The sequence below is a fragment of the Engraulis encrasicolus genome, chromosome 13 (genome assembly GCF_034702125.1).
Source record: "Engraulis encrasicolus isolate BLACKSEA-1 chromosome 13, IST_EnEncr_1.0, whole genome shotgun sequence".
Lineage (NCBI taxonomy): Eukaryota > Metazoa > Chordata > Actinopteri > Clupeiformes > Engraulidae > Engraulis > Engraulis encrasicolus.
The window spans coordinates 56151784-56173452 of record NC_085869.1 but is presented as its reverse complement, the minus strand read 5'-3'; the positions used below and the strand labels follow the sequence as shown (position 1 = coordinate 56173452).

The window sequence follows — 21669 nt, the reverse complement described above, 5'->3', positions numbered from 1 at the left end:
GAACCGGGGTCCCCGTGGGTGGGCATGCAAGCCCAAATGGTGGGGGGTTTAGCGCGCTGCGCCACAGTTCATTTTTTTTATGTGACTTTTATGCAACTTATTTCATGTTTTCATGCGGCCCCGCCCTGAGCCATTTCATGTGGCCCCCAGGACCTTTACTACTTTTAAATCCAAATTCAAATGATTACTCAACATTCTTAAAATGCTACCTAAATATAGAGCATTACGAATTTAAGATTAACCAAAGACATATGCTTCATCTTAATACATTTAATTACAATGTGCAGGAATATCATTGCTGCCAAGTTTCGTCAGGGTACACTGTTTTATTATTGACACTGGCAAATTGTCTGTGGCATCCGGCCCTCAGGTCAATAATCTAAACCCAATGCGGCCATCGGGCAGAAGTAATTGCCCACCCCTGGCTTAGACATTCAGCAGGTGCTTTTTGTAGGTGCTTTAGGCATCATTGGGTTCATCATTTACTTAAGGCTCTCGGTAATGCCATAGCAATATTGTTATAATGTAGTTGAGCATTTTCAGCAAATAGTAACTAGGCCCACCGATGACCCCATCGGCACAAAGAGGCTACAACACATCCACAGCCATTTGCAAGGAAATAAGTATCTTAAATATTCTGTTTTTCAATGGGACAAACCGAGAAGAGAACTACTCTGTTGAATGATGGGAGAAGAAGACAGAGAGAGGACTGACCTGATTTGACAGACACATTGGCATAGCAGAATTCCGTTCCGTACAGATTGCTCACTTCACAGGCGTAAACTCCAGCGTTGTCTTTGCTACACTCGTACAGCCCCTCCAAGATGCATTTGTTTCCAACCAGTTTGGTGTTGTACCTGTGGGAAGAAAATTAGGAAAAAAATAGTTAACACTTATACATACCTAACTGTATAAGGGATATATATGAAGAAATCTATGAAGCAAAGTCATTAAGTTTAAGGTATTTCAAATTTATTGTCATTTGCCAAGAGGGACTTTATTAGTGATATAATCGTGATAAGGACCTAGTAGGCTAGGCCCTTTATTTTGCGTAGCACATTTTATAAGCCATAATTACAGAAAGTGATTAGGCATGTATTAGTGTTAACATGTGAACCTAAAAATAATGGGTTACCCAAAAAAAATATTGGCGAGAAGCAACTCAATTGGTAAGCACTACAGATTATTAACCAGAGATTGTTGTACAGAAACAGCGATACTTAATTTTCCCAAATCGTTGAAATCCCACAGAATACACATACCCACTAATAAAGATTTTTCCAGGTTAATGGAGTAAGACCTTTAGTTGTGTGTTTTCTCTCATGGGTCATTGGCCTTGTGGTTTATGATAACCATCAGAACGTCAGTGGCCACTGAGTCTGTTAGCAGTTCTCCCCCTAACACTCAGGTTAGTCTACATTCAAGTGTATATTATTGTATGTCTAACGACTTTTAGCTCAGAAGTATCGTCCTGTGCCTCCCATGCCCGAACTGGCGCGTTGATGGCTAGGTGGCGGGTTCGAGCCCTGAATGGCGAGCTAATGCAGAATCACCTCAGTTGTATATGTACAACAGTAGAGCCTATCTGATAATGTCCAAAACAAATGTATGAATATATTTAACAAATATATGAAGCTTCAGTCTTTAAACTTGTACCCTCATACCTGTAGGAGGCGTAGAGCTGCTTGCCGTCCTTGTACCAGGTGACAAACATCTTGGGGACGCCCTTGAAGGTGCACTCCAGCCTCAGCTTCTGGCGCATGGTGAAGGTCACGTCCTTCAGTTTGGTCACAAAGCGAGCAGGTTCTGAAAGAAAATACAAATTAATCCACAGTAAAAATGTAGCCATATTATGGAACAAAGAATGTTTGGCATTTGGGATAGGGGGATAGGGAGTAAATAGTTTTAGGTCCTAAAGGGAGTCCCAGCAGAAAGAGTTTTGGGCAGTGACAGCACCAATATTTTTTCGTTGCGGTCACTAATAGTTCCAGCTTGAGTGTGAGGGGCTGATAAATTATTAGTGTGCCACAGTAGCCCCCCTTGAACTCACTTCCCATGTGGTGCAAGGTGTGCACTAACCTGTGACAACACTGACTTGGGAATGGCAGAACTCTGAGCCGGCCAGGTTGCTGACCTCACAGGTGTAGTGCCCAGGTGTATCCTTGTTGCAGGAGTGAAGGGCCTCCAGGATGCAGGTGTTTCCGATCACCTTGGTGTTGTACCTGTACCAGGTGTACAATGAGGTTGGAACTTGTTTTTTTTCCCCGCACACTTTGAAAGTCTTTGTTTACAGGTGCAGCTTTTCAGAGTTTCATCATTTTCATTTTGTAGAAGAAGAGTGCAACACCGGTATTTTATGTTGTTGCCACTATATATTTTTTTAGTTGTCATTTTGACTATAAGCCTTGAGCCTTTGACTATAAGCAAAGAGTACATTTAGGGAGCAAAGGACCAAACATTTTCAAAGATTTGGTGCTTTTTGCTTTAATGAGGATATGACAGTTTGGTTGTAGACAGGAAAGGAGAGCGCGGTGGAAGGGTTGGGAAATGACCCAGGCCAGACATTAATCTGAGTCCACCATGGGTAGTTTGGCCATTCATAGTGGTGCATTAGCTCATTGCCCCACACCAATGGGTAGTCACTATGAATAACATGTAATGTGCCTATTGTAATGTGATGTACATATTTTGGCCGTTCATGGTAAGAAACGCAAAACCCTTTAAGTAGGCCCAACAGCTATGGCACTGCACTGTTGCGCTGGGTACCCAGTTTCGATTCCAGCCCTAGGTAAATTATTGATCCTTCCCTGTCTCAATCTCTCTTATTACCTTCCTGTCTCCTCTCAAACTGTCCTTTCAAATAAAGGCAAGAAAGGCCCAAAAATAGCTTTACAGTAACAGATCTTTAATGTGAAATTAAATGGGAGAAGTGTGAGAGAGTCTTTTCCTCATTACCTGTATGAAGCGTACAGCTGCTTGCCATCCTTGTACCAGGTGACGAACAGCTTAGGAGAGCCGGTGAATCTACACTCCAGACGCAGTTTATCGTGCAGGGGTATGGTCTTGTCACCCATGCGCATGGTGAAACGAGGTGCAGCATAGCCGTCGGGCAGTTTAGAGACTTTCTTCTCTGCGAAAAAAAGTAAATCTTGGTAAAATGATTCAGTCAAACATAATATGAGCCACAATTTCTTCAAAAATAAAACCGTCTCTATCTGGGAATTATTTATCAGATGTTTAAAATATCTGCCAGCGTAACTACTTCATTTTACTTTGAGATAATCAATTACTTGACAACTTTTTCCAGTGTTGGTGGAACCTGGAGAGTTCCCATTTCAACAGATTAAAAAAGACAATGTTGCCAATTTTTAATCTAGTAAATTGTGAAGTAGCTCACTTGAACATTGATTGCTGTCATACTGTGCCATTTGGTTGTGGTTCGGTTGTAATAATGTGTCATTAATGACAACCAGGGCTCTAAATTAGGCTAACACCCGCAACCCGCCAAATGCGCGTGAAATTTCATTTTGGCTAGTAGAGAAAATGATCTACACGCCAATTTGGCTGGTAGCGCCCGACTGGAATACATTATGAACGCCTAAACCGCTGCTTCAATGATGAACCCAACGACGACAAGGTTTCCTACATTACCCATGGACACTTCCGTCATGATGTAGGCTACAGCCATTGGTTAGTCATGTAATCACAGTAACGTAGCCTTTCGCCTATTGACTGCCTGCTTCACAGCGCGCACCAAAGCCACTGCTTGTTTCAATGAAACAAGCGGCTCGCGCACAGGCTGAAGCCAGTTTCAATAATATGACTAGCGCGGGTTACTTCTGTTTAGTAGGTTTTGTATGGATGATAAGGAATGTTGTGGTGGTTATGGCAAGGTTCTGTGTTGGTGAATGCTAGTAGGCTAATAATAACAGTAACAGCGACGTTAAAATGGAGTGGTGGAGGAGCGAATAAGACCAGGACAGATGTGGAGAGCTGTGTCTGTCAGTTTGAGTTGTCGGTCAAGTCGTCTGACATTTTCTTAGTCCTGGCCCAATTGCATGTAGTTGCTGATTCGGAAATCCCACGCCATCGGAAAAGGCAGACCTTGCATGGACGTGCGAGAAGCCTACGTGAAAAAAACTATAACAAAAAAAAAATACCGACGCTATGGAAGTAACAAAGAAAGCGAACATTTCCGTGACATGGCGTAATCGCTACTTGTCATTTTGTTGCACGTGGTAGCTGAGCTCCTGGAGGAAATTAAGTTGTCTAGCAGCAGGCTACTACTGTACATAAACACATAAGACATTATACACTTTATTGCACAACGTGTGTGTGCGCGCGCCTGTGTGTTCATGTTCTCTCCTTTCCTCTCTTCTCCTCCGCTAACTACATTAAAGGACTTGGCACTAACAGAATAAGGCAGAAAGACATAGGAGTTGTTTAGGGTTGGGGGAGGGGTAGGGGGCCCGGGGAGCATTTTCCCACTGGGAGCCAAGTATCGGTCGTCATGGAGATGGCCTTGGCCTGCCCCCAGTAAGACAAAACAACCTCAGGTACCCAGGGAGACTGGGTAATGGAGGCAGAGAAGTCCAAAACACTGCTTGTCCTTCAGGGAGATAAGGAGTCCTGCCGCAGCCTGGGGCGCCAATGAAGAGGATAAGATTTCATTGTTTGGGTTACAGAGACATTCCAATTTTCACTGCAACTCTGTGGGTTTCTCTCCAAGGTGTATCCCATTTGGTAGTTGCCAGCCACAAGTCCAAAAGTGTCCACAAGTCCAGCCTTCAAAGCATTTGTAAGCCACTCAAGTATTGTTTCTGACTTACTTACACAAGACTAAATAATCTCACACTCACCTGGAGGTCCAGCGTCCTTTTTCAGTTCTGAAAAGAAAAAAAGAAAAAAAAACAATAAGACAATTCTAAGTATTCATTATGACTGGGAAAATTCATACATGAAGAGGTGAATCTTCTCTACGTCTGCCTTTTTGAATTTTCAGAAATACAAATTATTAGCTATAGGTAATAGGCACCACAGTTTCAATTAGCAGCACAGTTGCAATACCTACTCGGGCCACCGTCATACACAGTGCACCTTTAAGCCTCATTAATACCTTACTTTTGGTCAATGTACGTCTTGTTTGTCTTGTTTAAACATTCTAACTGTCAACACCTTTATACCTCCATCAATCTTTGATGTGTGGTGTGTTTTTTTTTAATTGTTTCGGATCTGTTGCATACATAAATTAAGCACTCTTGTCAAAATAAGTACAGAATCAACAGTTGGGACATAAACACTCCACATGTATTTGTAACCATCTCACATGCAGGGTATACTCATGAACGGCGTGACGTTTTCCATGTGCGTTACGCCCATTTGTGGGGGAAAACAGGCAATGCAAGTCAATTGGTGATGTTAGGGTTTAATAAACAACAGATACGAACCTGTAGACTAGCATTGTTCACGCGCAACATGACGAAAACGTGTTGTGTTGCCGGCTGTTCAAATAATATAGCTAAACAGCCGTGGCTGAAGCATGGAATGTGTTCATTTAGGCTAGCCGATGTAGCATGTAAGTCAATGAGACATTCGGTTTGTTTTCACTCATAAAGGGGCGTAACGCAAATTTAAGAGCAAAGTACCCGGAGGGCCGTTCATGAGTATAAGAAGATCTTAAGTGTATGTAGTTTCTGTCATGTCACCACTAGGGGACCATTCCATCAACGGCGATAACCCCAAATCCAAGTTCAAGTCGGTAAAATGTGCTATTTTTAGACAGGGATCCGTTCCATCAGTCTTGGTAACCTGAAACTCAGCTGAGTTGCCAAGGTAATTTATACTCCAACTCAAAGCTAGTAGCTCTCAGGTTTAACACCAGGCTTAATAAATCAGTGCTGCAAAAAAAATTAACCTGTAGGAAACAATGTCACAACCAGACCGTTCCGCTTAATTCCCGTCATCATTTTATGAGATCAAAGCGAACCAGTCTCGCCATCTAAATAGTATATGGTGTGATAATGCCAGTAAAAACTATAATAATTACCATTGTCTTTCATTTCGGGGGATCTCTGATAATTAGCAAATTTTTCAAAACTTCTATTGTCTTAATACTAATAACATGAGTTTGCACAATTCCTATCACAGATAAGAAGATGCGAATGGCCCAGTGGGCAGGTGCGCTGCGTAATAAGTGGTCGCACTGGGTTCAAGTCTTGCATGGCGATATGTTATAGAAATGAAAACTTCATAACATACATTTGCCTATTCTCTTCTTTGATGTCGCTTTGTGGTTGGCTTCATTCTCTATCAAGCAATAGGCCTACAGTGAAATGTAGCTATTAGACCTTTACATTTTATAAAAGCGTCTTCACAACCACCTTGCAGATGCCGACGCTTGGAATTTGCATCGCAATGATTCAGCAAATGCTCTCTGCCTAATGTTTTACCTATGCTCTATTTTATCCTAAAACAAATTCTTCTGAAAGATAAAATTAGGCACTTTAGATGATGCAAGCATTTTATTTGTACGCATTGAAATAATGACATTCGAAGTTCTCTTTCTTTGATGATTGCATTATTGCGCATTGTGGGGATTGACCACGGGCCTCGCTACACAGTCTCACCCCAAGTAGTCAATATATGAGTACCTTTGACCAGACTGCAATTTTTGACGTCTTGGGTATTCCTTCCACATCACATTTTGACTATGTCCTCAAAGGCGCCCCCTTGTGGCAGCATAACGTCATTGAGGTTAGGTTTAGGAATAGGTTTAGGGTTAGGCCACATAGTCAAAATGTGACGTGGAAGGAATACCCAAGACGTCAAAAATTGCAGTCTGGTCCAAGGAAGTCAGAAATTGACTACTTGGGGTGAGACTGCGTTGGGGCCTCTCTATCATGGTGTCACTGTGTTACCGCTCACCTACAGATACTCTCATCACACCTGCGATGAAGACTTGATTTGACAACGTATGTTCGAGTCTACAACATGATCACATTTTCGACAATCGTTGATATGGACTACCCCTGTACAACGTGCACGAGCGCAACGCCAGCTTTGATGAGCACGGCTTTCATGCCAGCACGGCTGGCAAGTGAATCTCGCCAAGACGAAGCTGATCTTAAGTGGTGGAATGGCAGCATCAACCTCAAGTTTAAGCTTCCGTTAGTTGAAACTCTGCTTTTGCACCTAAGGAACAGCTGGAAGGGAATGACTCAAGAAATATGTGGCAGGGACTGCACATGATTTCAGGCCTGAAGGGGAAAAATCCAACATCCAAGTCTCTCATCCCTAACTTGCAGATGAGCTGAATCAGTTCTATACACGCTTTGAGGTCAACACCAAACCTCCAGTAAGAGCCCCCTCCATTGCTCACTTCTCTGACCCAGGCCTAATGCTCACAGTGGCTAATGTGTGGAAATCTTTCAAGCAAGTCAACATTCGAAAAGCAGCAGGACCTGATGGTATTCCCGGCCGTGTAATCAAGGTGAGTTCAGAGCAACTGGCTGGTGTGTTCACAGACATCTTCAACTTCTCCCTGTCCATGTGTGTGGTGCCAAGCAGCTTTAAATCATCTATCATTGTTCCAGTGCCTAAGAAAAACCAAATCACCAGCTTGAATGACTGCCAACCTGTTGCCCTCACCCCCATCATGAGTAAATGTTTTGAAAGGCTTGTGAAGAGCATCATCTGTGAAATGGTTCCACCTTCGCTTGACTGTCACCAGTTTGCCTACAGACAGAAAAGATCAACTGGTGATGCCATCACCAGCGCACTGCACACCTCCCCAACACAACTGGAGAAAAAAAACACCCATGTAAGGATGCTGTTTGTGGACTATAGCTCAGCCTTTAACACCATTGTCCCCAGCATACTCGACGGCAAACTCCGGAGTCTAGGAATACACAGTGGCCTTTGCAGCTGGATACTAGACTTCCTCTCAGCACGGAAACAGGTGGTGAGAATGGGCTCCATCACATCCTCCTCCTTGACCATCAGCACGGGAGCTCCGCAAAGTGCGTTCTGAGCCCTCTCCTCTACTCTCTATACACGCATGACTGTGTGGCTATACACAACACCAACACCATCATCAAGTTTGCAGATGATACCACTGTTATCGGTTTAATCACAAACAATGATGAAACAGCCTACAGAAAAGAAATAAACAACATCATGGAGTGGTGTAGAGGTGTGTACACATTGCATTGATGCCTGATGCTGATCCTGTTGGGTCGAAACGTTGTATGACCTGAATAAATTGTCAAAGCGGAGCCACAGTGTGCGGATTCTACTCTTTTCAACATGTCCTTTAGACAACGTCAGGAAAAGACACTCTCAAACCGAGCTGGGGTTGCGGGTGAATTTGCAACTTCTACAAATGCAACCATTACTCACAAAGGTGACTAAGAGTAGGTGGTGATTTGATTTTGCACAATATTATGTAGTGTTGGTGGTTATAGGATAACTAAATATGTAGACTGTACCTATACCGCAACCAAAGAAGCAAACAGACAGACAGAGGACAACATGTACTTCAGACAACTCAAGGTGCAAACACTATCAAACCAACCTGGTGTTGCTGTCTTCTTCACTTCTTCTGAAAATACAACCATTATTAACCATTATAATGACATGTACATACGTATGTTGTTATGGTCACTAATATAATGTATGTAGACATCATTTCGTCACAACAAAGGGAGCAAGTTCACAGAGGGAAACATGTTCTTTTGACAGCTCAAGATGCAAACATTCTGAAACCAACTTGGGGATGTGGGTGGCTTTGTCACTTCTGAAAATGCAACCATTTCACAAAAATGCAACCATTCCACACACAAGAAGCTCACTAACACAAGAGAAGGTCACTAAGCTTGGGTGGTTATTTGTCTTTGCTTACTAACTTAAATGTCTGCATCCATGTAGCAACCAGTCAGAGTTCACCTTGTGTATTAAAAAACACAACCATTTAAACTCAAGGTGCAACACTCAGACACCAACCTTTTAGACAGGTCATCAGCTGGGAAAATTAGGCCTTTCGTCCTACCGCACTTTTCTCTGTGGATTACTGACCAGAAGCCCTATTGGAAGAAATTAAAACATGGGGCCACGTACATTTTTGCTCAGAATTCAATATGGCCGCCATTTTCCAAAATGACTTGTTTTCATGCATTATTACATTGTACTATAAGGTGATATTCATGAACGATTAACATCTTTCAGCACTATTCTGTCCTATTTCCTTACATACATGTTTACAAAGGTTGACTAAACTAAAACAGATGAAAATAAAGTTGGCCACCTTGCAATATCCAAAGGAAAGTGCTGAAAATAATGATTGAAGTGCACATACAGAGTCTATGGCGGGGAAAATTAGGCATATTGTCCTGTCAGGGTTTTCACAGTGGATTACAGACCAGAAGGCCTATTGAAAAATAACTTGGGGCCATCTATGTCCTCCAAAATTCAAAATGTTCTCTGTTTTTCAGAATGGCAGACTTTCACACATTTTTCTCAATACTGTAAGGCCATAATTATCAATAAAGATGACATATTTTTCAGTTAAATTGTCCTATCTCCTTACAGACGTGAGTATAAAGGTTGTCTAGAAAAAGGCATGAATATATATATCTTGCCACTTTGAAATATCCAAAGGAATGTTGTCAAATGATTGAATTTCACAAACACCGTGGACTGCTGGAAAAAGGCATATTGTCCTGCCAAAATGTGTGTGTTTGTGTGTGTGTGTGTGTGTGTGTGTGTGTGTGTGTGTGTGTGTGTGTGTGTGTGTGTGTGTGTGTGTGTGTGTGTGTGTGTGTGTGTGTGTGTGTGTGTGTGTGTGTGTGTGCAGGAGAATGAGTCAGGTGGGGTGAGCGTGGGGGGCAGAATAGTGGGGGGGGGTGAGGGGGTGGGGGGCAGAGTAGCATGGGGGGATGAGTGAGGGGGTTGGGGGGCAGAATAGTGTGTGGGGGGGAGATGAGTGAGGGGGTGGGCGAGGCAGAATAATGTGTGGGGGAAAGACACTGTAGAGCAGGGGAAAGATGAGCGGGGGATACGCGCAGACACACACACGCACACTCATCCTTGCTTTATGCAAAATAATGTAGGCCTGAAAAACTTTTGGTCAGTAATCTAATGTGAAAGGTTTGGCAGGTCAATAGCCTTTTTTCAGCAGTCAACTGTGTATGTGTAATTCAATCATTTTCTGACAACAATCCTTAGGATATTTGAAAGGGGCAAGATATATATTTAAGTTACATCATTCTGTTGCTAACCTTTGTACTCACGTCTGTAGATTGGAGATAGGACAGAATTTCACTGAAAATAGGTTGCCTTTATTGATAATTATGGTCTTAAGGGCCGTACATACACATCGCTGCTATTTACTAGCTTCTCGCTTGCTCGCCTACTTGCTACTCTATCATGGAACGTTCGCTGAAAGTTCCCACGGCTTTAACTGCCAATGGACAGGCGAGAAGTACAGAACTCTGCTTTCCAATTCGTTACTCGCTTACTCGCCTCGCTCGAAGATAAAATATTTTCAACTCGGGATCCGCCCACATCGCATCGCTTGTACAGTACTCGCCTGCTAGTCTTGCTGGAACACATTGACATTCTATTGAGTTCATTCGCTGAGCGAGTAACTAGCAGCGACGTGTGTGTACGGTCCTTTACAGTATTGAGAAAAATGTATGAAAGTCTGCCATTCTGAAAAACAGAGAACTTTTTTGAATTTTGGAGCACATTTGAGATGGCAACCAGCTGGAGAATCTTTTTCAGTAAGCCTTCTGGTCTGTAATCCACTGTGGAAACCCTGACAGGACAATAGGCCTAATTTTCCCCGCCATAGACTCTGTATGTGCATTTTCAATCATTATTTTCAGCACTTTCCTTTGGATATTGCAAGGTGGCCAACTTTATTTTCATTTGTTTTAGTTTAGTCAACCTTTGTAAACATGTATGTAAGGAAATAGGACAGAATAGTGCTGAAAGATGTTAATCGTTCATGAATATCACCTTATAGTACAATGTAATAATGCATGAAAACAAGTCATTTTGGAAAATGGTGGCCATATTGAATTCTGAGCAAAAATTGACGTGGCCCCATGTTTTAATTTCTTCCAATAGGGCTTCTGGTCAGTAATCCACAGAGAAAAGTGCGGTAGGACGAAAGGCCTAATTTTCCCAGCTGATGACCTGTCTATTTAGTTAGTAGTGGCTTTGCCACTTCTGACAATCGCGACAATTGCAACTATGAACAAACATTATCAAGACGTGTACCGTAGGCTGTCATGTGCTAACCAAAATATGTAGACAAATATTTACCACAACTAAAGTAGCAAACAAACAGAGAGACAGAGGACAACACCTCTCCTAGACACTTCAAGGTGCAAACATTCCCAAACCAACCTGGGGTTGCGTGTGGCTTTGCAACTTTTTCAAATGCATCCATTAAACACAAGAAGGTTACTAAGTTTAGGTTGTAATTTGATTTTGCACATTATAACTAAGTATAACTAAAATATGTAGACTGTACCTTTACCACAACCAAAGAAGGAAACAGACAGAGAGAGGACACCAGGTCCTTCAGACAACTCAACAACAAAGACAACCCAAGGCGCAAAAATTTTCAAACCAACCTGGGGTTGCTGGTGGCGTCACCACTTCTGCAAATGCAACCATTACACAACACAATGTAACCAAGGGTAGGTAGTGATTTGTAATTCATTTAATATGAACTAAAAGGAATATTTTAGTCAAATGAAGTAGGAAGCAAGCATAGTAAAACATCTACATATACTGTACAACTTGTCCTTTAGTTTAGATAACGTAAGGGAAAGACACTCTCAAACCGACCTGGGGTTGCGGGTGGCTTTGCAACTTCTACAAATGCAGCCATTACACACAAAGGTGACTAAGAGTAGGTGGTGATTTGATTTTGTACAATATTATGGAGTGTTGGTGGTTATAAGATAATGAAATATGTAGATTGCACCTTTACCGCAACCAAAGAAGCAAACAGACAGACAAAGGACAATGTGTACTTCAGACAACTCAAGGTGCAAACACTATCAAACCAACCTGGTGTTGCTGGCTTCTTCACCTCTTCTGAAAATGAAACCATTAATAACCATTATAATGACATGTAGATACGTATTTGTTGTTGTGGTCACTGATATACTGTATGTAGACATTATTTCGTCACAACAAAGGTAGCAAGTTCACAGAGAGAAACATGTTCCTTTGAAAACTCAAGACGAAAACATTCTGAAACCAACTTGGGGATGAGGGTGGCTTTGTCACTTCTGAAAATGCAATCATTTCCACACACAAACGAAGCTCACTAACACAAGAGAAGGTCACTATGTATCGTGTGTTATTTGTCTTTGCTTTCTAACTTAATGTCTGCATCCATACACTGTAAACCCAGACATCAAATGTACTTACCAAGACTAATTAAAATGCACTAAAAAATAGAAGTTTGATGGCATTTCTGAAGAATACTGAGTATTGACAACTTATTTGAGGAAATAGTTGTTCAGATGAATATGTTTTAGTTGAATGGATTAAATTCATAAGTTTTGGTTATGACCCCGCCTCTTTTTCTTCAGGCTGCACCAACTGGCCTCTACCCAGATGTGGGCAGTTGAATGTATTCCTGCAGTGTGTTTCATGTTAACAGATCGTTTCAAATTTCAACTGACAATATGGCCACGCTGCAGCATCCAATTTCAAATCAGAATATTGCCACCTGGTAAAATTAGGCTATCTTGTGAAGTGCCATTGCACAATTGAAAGTCAAATGCTGCATGACATAATTGACATTGCCTACCATCAACCAGGAACAATGGTAGTGCCCAATCAACCTGTCAATTAGTACCTGCCCTCACTTGAGTACATAGGACTGTTACAAGTTCATTGAATTACTACCTGCAGCTGCCACATGCCTGATTACTCTGGTCACATGGTTAACTTTCACCTCTATAAAAACTCAGACTGTCACAATGCTTGAGTTGCTTGCCTAAATGACTGGTTCGCTGGCTCTCTGTCCGGCTTGTTGGTTAGTGAGCTAACTGACCGACCAACTGACTGTTTGTTGGCCAGCTGGTTGGCTGGCTAACTGACTCTTTTGGTTGACTGTATGGCTGGTTTGTTAGCTGGCTAGCCATACAACTGACTTGTTTGTTGGTTAGTTGGCTGACTAACTGAGTGTTAGTTGGTTAGCCGGCTCTTTGGCTGGCTAGCTGACAACTGACTCTTTTGGTTGGCTGGTGGACTGGTTTGTTGGCTGGCTAGGTATTTAGTTGGTAGTGAGTATTGTGGTAGCAGGTATCCTTTTTGGTGTGTTGCTTACTTGACATTTCAGGATTGTCTAATTATGCTCAACTAGAGTATTCTATGCACACTGGTTAATGTACTATCATCCAGGAGATTACAATAATTAAATGGTAATAATATTGCACATACTGCAGAAACTTGAATTTCTCAGTGGTTATGGATAGTTTGGTCTATTAATACAAGAGAGCAGTGTGATGGACTGGTTCCATGCCACAGTTGTCTCAGTCATGGTGAGGAATGGGAGGTGCCACAATAACATGGTAGCTACCTCTTTTGTGGTGATGAATGGAGGGGCGGGATCATGAATGATGGTAAGTTTAATCGACTGGGAATTTAGTACATTAAACTGGGAATTTTGCATACAATAACTATAGATAACAGTTACTACTGTGGAAGATGGTAGGTTTAATCAATTTGGACTTAAGTACATTTAACTTAAACTTTTACATATAATGAGTATATACAACAGTTGAGGTCACAAAAGATTGTAAGTTTAATCATTCATAATTACTTAGTTTTTCTAGGGCAACCACTTTTCTGGGTTTTTGTAAGTAAACTCAACTTATAAGGTTTTACAGTGTATAGCAACCAGACAGAGTTCAACTTGTGATTTAAAACACATAGCCACTTAAAATCAAGGTGCAACACTCAGACACCAACCTTAAGTTGCTAGTGGCGTTGCCACTTTTGCCAATTGCAAGAATTCCAACCATGAACAAACATTATTAAGACGTATAACGTAGGCTGTCATGTGCTAATCAAAATATGTAGACAAATGTTTGCCACAACTTAAGTAGCAAACAGACAGAGAGAAAGAAGACCACACTTGTCCAAGAGACCACAAGGTGCAAACATTCTCAAACCAACCTGGAGTTGTGCATGACTTTGCAACTTCTGCAAATGCAGCCATTACATACAAGAAGATTAATAAGTTTAGGTTGTGATATGATTTTGTATATTATTACTAATTATAACTAAAATATGTAGACTGCACTTTTATCGCAACCAAAGAAGCAAACAGACAGAGAGAGGACACCAGGTCCTTCAGACAACTCAACAACAAAGACAACCCAAGGCGCAAACACTTTCAAACCAACCTGGGGTTGCTGGTGGCGTCACCACTTCTGCAAATGCAACCATTACACAACACAATGTAACTAAGGGTAGGTAGTGATTTGTAATTCATTTAATATGAACTAAAAGGGATATTTTAGTCAAATGAAGTAGGAAGCAAGCATAGTAAAACATCTACATACTGTACAACTTGTCCTTTAGTTTAGATAACGTAAGGGAAAGACACTCTCAAACCGACCTGGGGTTGCGGGTGGCTTTGCAACTTCTACAAATGCATCCATTAAACACAAAGGTGACTAAGAGTAGGTGGTGAATTGATTTTGAAATATATTATGGAGTGTTGGTGGTTATAAGATAATGAAATATGTAGATTGCACCTTTACCGCAACCAAAGAAGCAAACAGACAGACAAAGGACAATGTGTACTTCAGACAACTCAAGGTGCAAACACTATCAAACCAACCTGGTGTTGCTGGCTTCTTCACCTCTTCTGAAAATGCAACCATTAATAACCATTATAATGACATGTACATACGTATTTGTTGTTGTGGTCACTGATATACTGTATGTAGACATTATTTCGTTACAACAAAGGTAGCAAGTTCACAGAGAGAAACATGTTCCTTTGACAACTCAAGACGAAAACATTCTGAAACCAACTTGGGGATGAGGGTGGCTTTGTCACTTCTGAAAATGCAATCATTTCCACACACAAACGAAGCTCACTAACACAAGAGAAGGTCACTATGTATCGTGTGTTATTTGTCTTTGCTTTCTAACTTAATGTCTGCATCCATATAGCAACCAGACAGAGTTCAACTTGTGATTTAAAACACATAGCCACTTAAAATCAAGGTGCAACACTCAGACACCAACCTTAAGTTGCTAGTGGCGTTGCCACTTTTGCCAGTTGCAAGAATTCCAACCATGAACAAAAATTTTTAAGACGTATAACGTAGGCTGTCATGTGCTAATCAAAATATGTTGACAAGTGTTTGCCACAACTTAAGTAGCAAACAGACAGAGAGACAGAAGACCACACTTGTCCTAGAGACCACAAGGTGCAAACATTCTCAAACCAACCTGGAGTTGTGCATGACTTTGCAACTTCTGCAAATGCAGCCATTACATACAAGAAGATTAATACGTTTAGGTTGTGATATGATTTTGTATATTATTACTAATTATAACTAAAATATGTAGACTGCACTTGTATCGCAACCAAAGAAGCAAACAGACAGACAGAGGACACCAGGTACTTCAGACAACTCAACAACAATGACAACCCAAGGTGCAAACACTCTCACACCAACCTGGGGTTGCTGGTGGCTTCACCACTTCTGGAAATGCAACCATTACACAACACAATTTAACTAAGGGTAGATAGTGATTTGCAATTCATTAAATATGAACTAAAGGGATATTTTAGTCAAATGAAGAAGAAAGCACACATAGTAAAACGTCTACATATACTGTGCAACATGTCCTTTAGACAACGTCGGGAAAAGAAACTCTCAAACCGACCTGGGGTTGCTGGTGGCTTTGCAACTTCTACAAATGCAGCCATTACACACAAATGTGACTAAGAGTAGGTGGTAATTTGATTTTGCACAATATTATGGAGTGTTGTTTGTTATAAGATAACAAAATATTTAGACCGCACCTTTACCGCAACCAAAGAAGCAAACAGACAGACAAAGGACAACGAGTACTTCAGACAACTCAAGGTGCAAATACTATGAAAACCAACCTGGTGTAGCTGGCTTCTTCACCTCTTCTGAAAATGCAACGATTATTAACCAATATAATGACATGTACATGTTGTCATGGTCACTAATATAGTTTATGTAGACATCATTTCGTCACAACAAACGTAGCAAGTTCACAGAGGGAGACATGTTCTTTTGACAAGTCAAGATGCAAACATTCTGAAACCAACTTGAGGATGTGGGTGGCTTTGTCACTTCTGAATATGCAACCATTTCCACAGACAATAGCTCACTAACACAAGAGAAGGTCACTAAGCGTGGGTAGTTATTTGTCTTTCCTCACTAACTTAAATGTCTGCATCCATGTAGCAACCAGTCAGAGTTCAACTTGTGTATTAAAAAACGCACCCATTTAAACTCAAGGTGCAACACTCAGACACCAACCTTTAGTTGCTAGTGGCTTTGCCACTTCTGACAATCGCGACAATTGCAACTATGAACAAACATTATCAAGACGTGTACCGTAGGCTGTCATGTGCTAACCAAAATATGTAGACAAATATTTACCACAACTAAAGTAGCAAACAGAGAGAGAGACAGAGAACAACACCTATCATAGACACTTCAAGGTGCAAACATTCCCAAACCAACCTGGGGTTGCGCGTGGCTTTGCAACTTTTTCAAATGCAGCCATTAAACACAAGAAGGTTACTAAGTTTAGGTTGTAATTTGATTTTGCACATTATAACTAATCATAACTAAAATATGTAGACTGTACGTTTACCGCAACCAAAGAAGCAAACAGACATAGAGAGGACACCAGGTCCTTCACACAACTCAACAACAAAGACAACCCAAAGTGCAAACACTCTCACACCAACCAGGGGTTGCTGGTGGCTTCACCACTTCTGGAAATGCAACCATTACACAACACAATTTAACTAAGGGTAGGTAATGATTTGTAATTCATTAAATATGAACTAAAGGGATACTTTAGTCAAATGAAGAAGAAAGCACACCTAGTAAAACGTCTACATATACTGTGCAACATGTCCTTTAGACAACGTCAAGAAAAGAAACTCTCAAACCGATCTGGGGTTGCAGGTGGCTTTGCAACTTCTACAAATGCAGCCATTACACACAAATGTGACTAAGAGTAGGTGGTGATTTGATTTTGCACAATATTATGGAGTGTTGGTGGTTATAAGATAACAAAATATTTAGACCGCACCTTTACCGCAACCAAAGAAGCAAACAGACAGAAAAAGGACAACGAGTACTTCAGACAACTCAAGGTGCAAATACTATGAAAACCAACCTGGTGTCGCTGGCTTCTTCACCTCTTCTGAAAATGCAACGATTATTAACCAATATAATGACATGTACATGTTGTCATGGTCACTAATATAGTTTATGTAGACATCATTTCGTCACAACAAACGTAGCAAGTTCACAGAGGGAGACATGTTCTTTTGACAAGTCAAGATGCAAACATTCTGAAACCAACTTGAGGGTGTGGGTGGCTTTGTCACTTCTGAATATGCAACAATTTCCACAGACAATAGAAGCTCACCAACACAAGAGAAGGTCACTATGGATGGGTTGTTATTTGTCTTTGCTTACTAACTTAATGTCTGCATCCATGTAGCAACCAGAGAGAGTTCAACTTGTGTATTAAAAAACGCACCCATTTAAACTCAAGGTGCAACACTCAGACACCAACCTTTAGTTGCTAGTGGCTTTGCCACTTCTGACAATCGCGACAATTGCAACTATGAACAAACATTATCAAGACGTGTACCGTAGATTGTCATGTGCCAACCAAAATATGTAGACAAATATTTACCACAACAAAAGTAGCAAACAGACAGAGAGACAGAGGACAACACCTGTCCTAGACACTTCAAGGTGCAAACATTCCCAAACCAACAAGGGGTTGCGCGTGGCTTTGCAACTTTTTCAAATGAAACCAATAAACACAAGAAGGTTACTAAGTTTAGGTTGTAATATGATTTTGCACATTATAACTAAGTATAACTAAAATGTGTAGACTGTACCTTTACTGCAACCAAAGAAGCAAACAGACAGAGAGAGGACAAGAGGTCCTTCAGACAACTCAACAACAAAGACAACCGAAGGCGCAAGCACTTTCAAACCGACCTGGGGTTGCTGGTGGCTTCATCACTTCTACAAATGCAACCATTACACAACACAATGTAACTAAGGGCAGGTAGTGATTTGTAATTCATTTAATATGAACTAAAAGGGATATTTTAGTCAAATGAAGTAGGAAGCAAGCATTGTAAAATGTCTACATATACTCTGCAACATGTCCTTTAGACAACGTCAGGAAAAGACACTCTCAAACGGAACTGGGGTTGCGGTTGGCTTTGCAACTTCTACAAATGCAGCCATTACACACAAAGGTGACTAAGAGTAGGTGGTGATTTGATTATGCACAATATTATGGAGTGTTGGTGTTTATAAGATAACAAAATATGGAGACTGTACCTTTACCGCAACCAAAGAAGCAAACAGACAGACAAAGGACAACGTCTACTTCAGACAACTCAAGGTGCAAATACTATCAAACCAACCTGGTGTTGCTGGCTTCTTCACCTCTTCTGAAAATGCAACCATTAATAGCCATTATAATGACATGTGCATATGTTGTCCTGGTCACTAATATATTGTATGAAGACATTATTTCGTCACAACAAAGGTAGCAAGTTCACAGAGAGAAACATGTTCCTTTGACAACTCAAGACGCATACATTCTGAAACCAACTTGGGGATGAGGGTGGCTTTGTCACTTCTGAAAATGCAATCATTTCCACACATAAACGAAGTTCACTAACTCAAGAGAAGGTCACTATGTATGGGTTGTTATTTGTCTTTGCTTACTAACTTAATGTCTGCATCCATGTAGCAACCAGACAGAGTTCAACTTGTGTTTTAAAACACACAGCCATTTAAACTCAAGGTGCAACACTCAGACACCAACCTTTAGTTGCTAGTGGCGTTGCCACTAATGCCAATTGCAAGAATTCCAACCATGAACAAAAATTATAAAGACGTATACCGTAGGCTGTCATGTGCTAATCAAAATATGTAGAGAAATGTTTGCCAAAACTTAAGTAGCAAACAGACAGAGAGACAGAAGACAACACTTGTCCTAGAGACCACAAGGTGCAAACATTCTCAAACCAACCTGGAGTTGTGCATGGCTTTGAAACTTCTGCAAATGCAGCCATTACACACAAGAACATTACTAAGTTTAGGTTGTGATATGATTTTGCATATCATTACTAATTATAACTAAAATATGTAGACTGCACTTCAACAGCAACCAAAGAAGCAAACAGACAGACAGAGGACACCAGGTACTTCAGACAACTCAACAACAATGACAACCCAAGGTGCAAAAACTTTCACACCAACCTGGGGTTGCTGGTGGCATCACCACTTCTGGAAATGCAACCATTACACAACGCAACGTAACTAAGGGTAGGTAGTGATTTGTAATTCATTAAATATAAACTAAAAGGGATATTTCAGTCAAATGAAGTAGAAAGCACATATAGTAAAACGTCTACATATACTGTGCAACATGTCTTTTAGACAACGTCAGGAAAATACACTCTCAAACCGAACTGGGGTTGCAGGTGGCTTTGCAACTTTTACAAATGCAGCCATTACACACAAAGGTGACTAAGAGTAGGTGGTGATTTGATTATGCACAATATTATGGAGGGTTGGTGTTTATAAGATAACAAAATATGGAGACTGTACCTTTACCGCAACCAAAGAAGCCAACAGACAGACAAAGGACAACGAGTACTTCAGACCAGGGCTTCGAACCGGTTCAAGGAACGAAAACGAAAACCAGGAACTTTTTGTATTTTACAGGGAACAGAAACGAAACCGGAAACGTTATTATTTTTTATGTTCTGGAACGGGAACACTTATTTAAAAATAATGGTAACCGGTTAATACCGGTTAATATCGTTCCTTAAACTAAAAAAAAAGTAATTATTTTCCTGCGCACGTTACCATGACGGCTGAGGTTCACGTCTTGTGTGACATCAGACATTCTCTGACTGAATGGAGAGAGAGCTGTAGATTACAAAGTCTTCACTCCACATCTTTATTAAGAGAAACCACTGTCATAAAAAAGGACAGAGTTTGCATTGCATTATTGTAAGACATTGCAGGGAAGCGCGTGTAAAGCGCACCGACAATGTTTCGGCGTTATTGGGCATCCATGGCCGCTTCAAATATGCACAAACTCACAATGTCCATCATACAGTAGTGCTCCCCGTGACCCAAGTCAGCGTACATTTTCATAATTGAGGTTTATTCTCTGCTTCTCCGCTTAGGTCGTCCCTGAATGACAAAATTCTGGAGGATATTCTTTTCATCCGCTTGAATAAGCAGTTTTGAATGTAGGCTGACTGTTTTGCACTTCCGTCTTTCTTGGTTAACGTCAGTTAGGCCTATTGGGAGTAATCAGCTGACAGGAACGAAATTAACCGTTCCGGGAACAATATTTTTTGGTTCTAACCGGTTCGGGAACGTCAATTTATTGGTGGAACTCAAAACCGGAAACGTTATAATTCCGTTTCTGTTCGGAACGGAACGTTTGGAAAAAAATAACGGTTCAAAGCCCTGCTTCTGACAACTCAAGGTGCAAATACTATGAAAACCAACCTGGTGTTGCTGGCTTCTTCACCTCTTCTGAAAATGCAACGATTATTAACCAATATAATGACATGTACATGTTGTCATGGTCACTAATATAGTTTATGTAGACATCATTTCGTCACAACAAACGTAGTAATTTCACAGAGGGAGTTCTTTTGACAAGTCAAGATGCAAACATTCTGAAACCAACTTGAGGATGTGGGTGGCTTTGTCACTTCTGAATATGCAACCATTTCCACAGACAATAGCTCACTAACACAAGAGAAGGTCACTAAGCGTGGGTAGTTATTTGTCTTTCTTTACTAACTTAAATGTCTGCATCCATGTAGCAACCAGTCAGAGTTCAACTTGTGTATTAAAAAACGCACCCATTTAAACTCAAGGTGCAACACTCAGACACCAACCTTTAGTTGCTAGTGGCTTTGCCACTTCTGACAATCGCGACAATTGCAACTATGAACAAACATTATCAAGATGTGTACCATAGGCTGTCATGTGCTAACCAAAATATGTAGACAAATATTTACCACAACTAAAGTAGCAAACAGACAGAGAGACAGAGGACAACACCTGTCATAGACACTTCAAGGTGCAAACATTCCCAAACCAACCTGGGGTTGCGCGTGGCTTTGCAACTTTTTGAAATGCAGCCATTAAACACAAGAATGTTACTAAGTTTAGGTTGTAATTTGATTTTGCACATTATAACTAATTATAATTAAAATGTGTAGACTGTACCTTTACCGCAACCAAAGAAGCAAACAGACAGAGAGAGGACAAGAGGTCCTTCAGACAACTCAACAACAAAGACAACCGAAGGCGCAAGCACTTTCAAACCAATCTG

General features: G+C 41.0%; 1 protein-coding gene across 1 annotated transcript in view; it reads right to left on the bottom strand.

Annotated features, from left to right (window-relative positions):
* The window catches only part of LOC134461428 (titin-like), a 133415-nt gene that overhangs the window by 33639 nt on the left and 78107 nt on the right, over positions 1–21669 (bottom strand). Inside the window, exons 25-29 of the mRNA XM_063214358.1 lie at positions 4860–4886; positions 2956–3130; positions 2080–2222; positions 1665–1806; positions 715–857 (exon numbers count right to left, since the gene is read on the bottom strand). Of these exons, the coding sequence (XP_063070428.1) occupies positions 715–857; positions 1665–1806; positions 2080–2222; positions 2956–3130; positions 4860–4886 (630 nt within the window). The remainder of the gene's footprint in view (positions 1–714; positions 858–1664; positions 1807–2079; positions 2223–2955; positions 3131–4859; positions 4887–21669) is intronic.